General features: G+C 36.5%; 1 protein-coding gene across 1 annotated transcript in view; it reads right to left on the bottom strand.

The window, feature by feature from the left end:
• Nucleotides 1–276: 276 nt before the first annotated feature.
• MOCOS (molybdenum cofactor sulfurase) overlaps nt 277–6,242 on the bottom strand; it is a 219,082-nt gene continuing 213,116 nt past the window's right edge. Inside the window, exon 15 of the mRNA XM_074146562.1 lies at nt 277–3,864. Within this exon, the coding sequence (XP_074002663.1) occupies nt 3,718–3,864 (147 nt within the window). The 3' untranslated portion in view covers nt 277–3,717. The remainder of the gene's footprint in view (nt 3,865–6,242) is intronic.

Below are 6,242 nucleotides of genomic sequence, written 5' to 3'. Positions count from 1 at the left end.
GACTGCCCCTGGACATATTTTAAAGGAAACCAGCAATTATTAGTGCATTTTTTGCAGGGCCTGAGCTGAGTGTGCAACCAACTGGCACGCTGACTAGCCAGACAGAGGCTGTCAGCACAATAGCTGGAGGAACACCTCAACTGTGAGTCCCAGCAGCGACGAGACATCCCTTCAGTCCTGAGCCACACACTCGCCTCATGAGCCCAGCAATGCCTCCAAGCAGAACTTAGCATCTCATGAGCTCAAAGGTCAAGAATGCAAGCACCACCAGTAGATACATCAAGCACACCATATATTTTATTGGTTTCATTTCCAAGAAAGTTAAAAACCAGTGTGAGGAAGAAATGCATAGCATAATCCCTACAATTTATGAACAACAATCATGTTTTTTTATGCACTCCTTCCTTTTGATTTGTGTATTATTTGGGCAGAAGGGTGACCCAAAATTTTGACCATATTTTGAAGGATGCCATTGAAAGTGTATAAATCATGAACTGTATCTGAAATATCTTAGTCATACCAGAGAGCACAGAGTTCAGAGTCTTCTCCTAAAAATGCTGATTTCTGTTCTGTGATTTCAGCCTCCTGGCTATTATTACAGCTTGTAATAATCACCATTTTTGCCTTAAGATTTGAGAAGGAGTTAAGTACCATAGAAAATGGAATGTGTCTGAATAATTCATTGTAAGGAAATATGGACTTAGTTTTCAAATATATAGAGGACTTTCTAAATACAGCACTCTGGAAATACTGTATTAAGTACATATCTTACCCATATAAGGTAAACATATATATGGAATTAGTCCAAAGATTTAATTTTGCAGCAATGGGAGTACTTAGATGAAAGAGCCTACATTCATATGAAATGGTCCTTTTTCTATATTCTCTACATATTGAGAAGTCACCCCTTTTACTACATATAAGCTTTCTATGTAATATATACAGTGTTTTGAAGTGTTCATGCCCTTTTAGTTCCTGCAGTACATGGGTTTGCATTATGCTAAGTTTCTTCTTTCTTTGAATTTTTTTCACATTATGGGAGGGATGTTCTTTCTATAAAGTTACAGTGCATGTCATTTAAAAGTGATTCTTCCTACTTCAAGATTTTCCACTGAGTATTGGCACTGAGAAGAATTTGTCTTCATTGATGGGAAGACAGATCAATACTGGCGGGAACACTCCACTTACTAGAAGGGAAATATTATCCTTTGTTGAGATGAAAGATTCCTTATGTCTCTTCCATCAATCTGAAGCGTTGTGACATTTCCTATCACTACAGCACAAGGATGTTCCTTCTGGGAAATGCACAGAATGTACTAATGAGTATGTTCATACATCAGAGAAAATCTTTTTTCCCCCCTGTAAAATGACAAAATTATTCTTGATCTAATATTACTAAGCCACAGCAGAGAGAAAGTGTAATTGCCTGTAAATAATAGGTCAAAATGACCAAGCATGACATTTTTAAAGTTCAAATCCTCTCATCCTTAGTTATCATACATTGCATTAAGGCTATTCACAAACAGTATCTGTCAAGCCACTGTGTACCAAAGTGACTTATTTTGTAGTAAATCCAATAACAAGTGAAACAGAGCTTGCTGAGGTTTGCTTTCAATTTCCTTTTCTAACTTCTGTGCCATTTTAAACAAATGATGTACTGGTGAGGTGAAGAGGACAGAGCAAAGCACCAGAGATCACCTGAAGGTCATCATACAGCAGGTCTCTTCATATTAAATTTGCCAGAGCGGTGCTGGCTTTCTGTCCAACAAAACAATGTTCTGCATAACAGAAAGGCAAAGAGTGAAACAGTTAAGAGATTTAGATACCAGGAAACTGCTTTTCAAGGTTCCAAAAAGCTTGCTCATTACAACAATCAGATAATTGACTATTAGACAGATAAAACCCCTGCTTTTCAAAGCAGACATCAAGGAGCAGTGCTTGGGCTCTGAAGTGGAAGGTACAACTCTCAAAACTGATCCTCAGTTTACATACATATGAAACACCTCTCTCTTTCCATGTATTTTATGGCAGGTTGTAAGAAACAGATAATGTCTCTTCTCATTTCCATTACAAAGCTCTGCTGAGAGACTAATAAGAGTCTGTTCCAGCTGAAGTGAGTAAAACCAGTTCTTCAAAAGAATAAAAAAAAAAAAAAGAAGAAACCAGTTTGAAAAAAAAAGAGGAGAAAGAAAAAAGACGATCTTTGGATTCTGATTCGCACACTGGGCGATGCGCTTCCCTTTTCCCATTGTACGCCGCTCTGCGGTAGTCACTCCCCTTTCAGAACGACTGTTTGACCAAATCTTTCACAAAGCTGCTTGCTCCCCTCCAGGGATATACTCAAACAACTCAAGGATTGCTTCAGCCAGAAGCACTTTCACACAGTTTAAGCCAAAATTGCCCCAAGGAAGACCTAGATCATGCTGGATGAGAGTTCTGACGGTGCTTTTAATGGGGTCAAAATTTCACATCCCAAATGGCTATAGAGCAGCCAATCTAGGAGAATTTCCTCTTCCAGAAGGACTTCCTGGAAGCATGAAATCATCCTGTGGCTGGCTGGCCACATGTTAGGGTCATAAACCACCTGGCCTCAATGTGTTCAGTCTTGCATTACATTGACTTTCCATGTGTTTTTTTGCTTTGTGGCTTGCTTTATTAATTTTTTTAATTTTCACAGTAATTGGTATCTCAGACTAAGTCTTAGGTTTCAGACATTTGCTCTCAGAAATCAGAAAGAATGAGTCATATTTAGGAGAGTAAAGAACTCAAAAGCCTTCTAAGAAGAACATTATCAAATGCACCAACAGTAAGAAAAAAGAATACTTTGACCTGTTCAGGATGGAGAAACACCCAAACTTTCAAAAGTTCCCTTAAGTGGCCATTAGAGATAGCTGAGGATAAACAAAGTTTGTATAGAAAACATGATTGTATTAGTCAAAAAATATCTAATTTGAAAAAAATATGTCAACATCCACACATACATAAGGAACCAAGTGTGTGGGAAGTCATCAGATAAAACAAATCAGCTGGAAAGGTAGCAAATGGGAACGAGAGGAAGAAGTCAAGAACAAATGGATGAAACTGCTTCACAGGGAATGTGTTTTGCAAACAGCATATAGAATCTTCATTGATCTTTGTGTCTTTTTGGCATCCTCACACACCGCTTCCGAAGAGGGAGACACAGATTTCCCAATAACAGTTCCCTCCGGTGCCTTCAGACTGTCTGCACAGCACCTTCAGTGTCATTTTTGAAAAGCTGAACGGGCTTTCCCTCATGCCACTCTCCCACTGTTCCCTTCCCACCCACATTGTTTCTGAAATATATCCTGCATCCTCTCTCCCAATTGTGGTTTTAACAAAGCAACATAAGGAAGTAGTGTATTGTCGTGTTTACTTTTCTTCATTGAGATGTGGGTTTCTGACAACGATGTTGGGCTTGTTTTGGGAGTCATCCACCAGTAAAACTTGATCAAACCTGTTGCATCCTGAAGCAATTGAGCAAAATAGAGTTATGGCTGCTGCAACATAATCACAAGCAAAAACATGTAGGTAAGCTGTAATTATCAAGGGTTCTACCATCTGATAAAGTTTACAGCAAACAGAAAATTAAAAGACTTAAACCAGAAGCAAATGAGTGGAAGCTTTTTCTTTTTTTTGAATAACTGACTACTGACTTTTCCCTGGAATTGCATATAAATCTCATCTCCACCAGAGAATCTATCCTGAACATTTTTCTTCACTGGATGTTGGGGGCTGAATTTCTGCATTCTCCTTCAGCACTGGAAGTACTTGAGATCCAACCGACAAAATATCTGGAAAGGATGAGTGCAAGGGCTGGTTCATCAAGTATATGCCAAAGTTTGTCTGAAAAAAGCAAAATATTTATTGAGATGCAACTCATGTTAAAGTAATCGGATCTATAGAGAATCTCACAACCCAGATATGTTTAGAAAAACAACATTGATTTAAGAACAAGGAAGTATGTACTATCTTCATGTAATTAAGAATATTTTTAACTAATTAACTATAATAGACTGGTAAACAAAAGCTAACCCCATGCTATTCAAGAAGAATACCTGAAGTAAGTGGATAAATAATGTAGTATTTCATCATGAGTTCCATAGTATCATATATGTAATTTACACTCCTTCACACTCTTGTCATTTAATGACTGTTCTGGCTTCTTGACAAATACAGTTAATGCATTATCACAACTAAAGGCTGGCAGCATGAGAATCCATGTACGTTCAAACAGTAAGGAAAAGTCTTGCATCTTCTACCATGAATTATTCGCTTTGTTAACAGAACTTTGTTCTGTCTAGCCTTTGTGAATTTCCTTTCATTTGTTTTTATGAATATTTTAGTATATTTTAGAGAAAATATTCAGTTAGTTTGTTTTATTAGGACTACCACTTGTTATCTGTCATTACCTGTGAAGCCATCCTACATAAATATTAGACATCCCTAGATATGTGTCCTTGTGAAACTGAATAACAAAGAGAAACACAATAACCACTTCACCCACTGACCAAAAAGCTGATCTGAGTGTCTGCACTCTTATGTGTGTCTTAATCTTAAGCACGTTGAACATTACAGTTGTAGCTGTGAACAGCTGGCTGTGATCTGGAAATGTCACAGTGTTTTTGTGGTTTTGTTTTCCAACAGTGGAGAATTTAGAAATGCGCAAGAAACAGACTTGCAGCCTCATGATAATATTTTCCAAACGATTAGATAATAGTTAATTAAAGAAATATGTAAAGTAAGAAATAAAGGAATGCCGAAGACCATGTTAAATTCATAAGTGATTTGTAAACTTCTGAATGTCTTTGTTCTTCAAACTGAGGACCCTGGAAACCCAACACTGATTTTCTTGTCTTTTCTAACAGCTTTCAATAAGAAGTATTTTGTTTTGGTAGGCTCCAGCGAAAATCTACTAGTCACTCCTAAGTGTAAAGTAAATAAATAAGCAAATGAAATTCATTTGTATTTCTTGAAAGGAAAAATAATGAAACAAAACTCTAGTCTCCTCCATTTCCTGATTACATTTACTGCTGTTGTTCTCATTGATGATCCTGAAATTGAGGGAATTACATTTACAGCAGGTTTAGAAAAATATACTAGGTAAAAGGAATTGCAATAAATTTAAAAAAAAATAGTGTTAGCCAAATTTAAGGCAGCATATTTGACAGACTAAATATGAAGGTAGTATGTTTTCTCCTGTTCTTGCGCTGTATAATTGAATAAAGATACAGTAATGAGGTAACACAAAACAGCATTTAGTCTTTGAAGAATTAGTGAGAAGTAAAGCTGAGACCTACTCCCAAGTAAGAGAGATGCTGTAAAGCAAGGTCTATCCAAACACGGCCTCAGACTCTGAATTTGGATCTTTCTGTTTCATTTGTAATCCTAAACATTAAAACCAAAAACAGCTCCCAAGCAGAGCTTTTTGGCTACTTCTGCTATTCCTTCATCTCACTGGCATTTCGCATATATGGGGTACGAGTTGGACCTGATCAGGCCTATCTTATTAATGATTTAACCTATTAACTTTTTGGACACCTGTGACTATAAAAGTGTCAACACTGGTGGACACAGGGTAGATCCTTATGGTCAGTGTTGTACTACTTAATGCTGAGGAACAACAGCAGCACAGTAAGATCCCAGTCCTCTAGCACAGTGACTATTTTGGATCAACCGTGATGCTAAAATGGTGAGATAGTAAGTGTTTCATTTAAAACGTAGTACGGACTATTACTTTTCCATTACTGCTTTTCTCTTATTTGTTGACAAGCTGTGGTTTCTCTATTGGCATAAATGATGCATTTTTCAGCCTTGTGGTTAATAACCTGGATTTACTTCCTATATCCTGGTGCAAAAATGACAGTTACCATAATTTCGTTGCTTTAAAAATTCAGGCAATAATAAAACAAATATTGTAAAATGAATATTAGTCCATGCTACACCACATTTCACACAGGAAGGAATTTTATAACTCATCTGTGTAAATGAATTTATTTGATACATGAGAAGTTTTTATTTATATTTACTGTTTTGACATCTTGATTTATCTTAAAAGAAGACTAAAATAAATCTGGGCAGGTTGTTCACTGTGAAGAATTTAATTTCCTAATTTTTTTATTGTTGTGAATCATTTAGCATTATTTTTATTTTCTTAAAGCACTTTAAACCATTCAGAATTATTTAAGAAAATGCATGTGTGAATACATTTTATCTTCAGGAGT

This window comes from Numenius arquata, chromosome 4 (assembly GCF_964106895.1).
Source record: "Numenius arquata chromosome 4, bNumArq3.hap1.1, whole genome shotgun sequence".
NCBI lineage: Eukaryota > Metazoa > Chordata > Aves > Charadriiformes > Scolopacidae > Numenius > Numenius arquata.
This window is presented reverse-complemented; position numbering and strand designations above follow the sequence as displayed.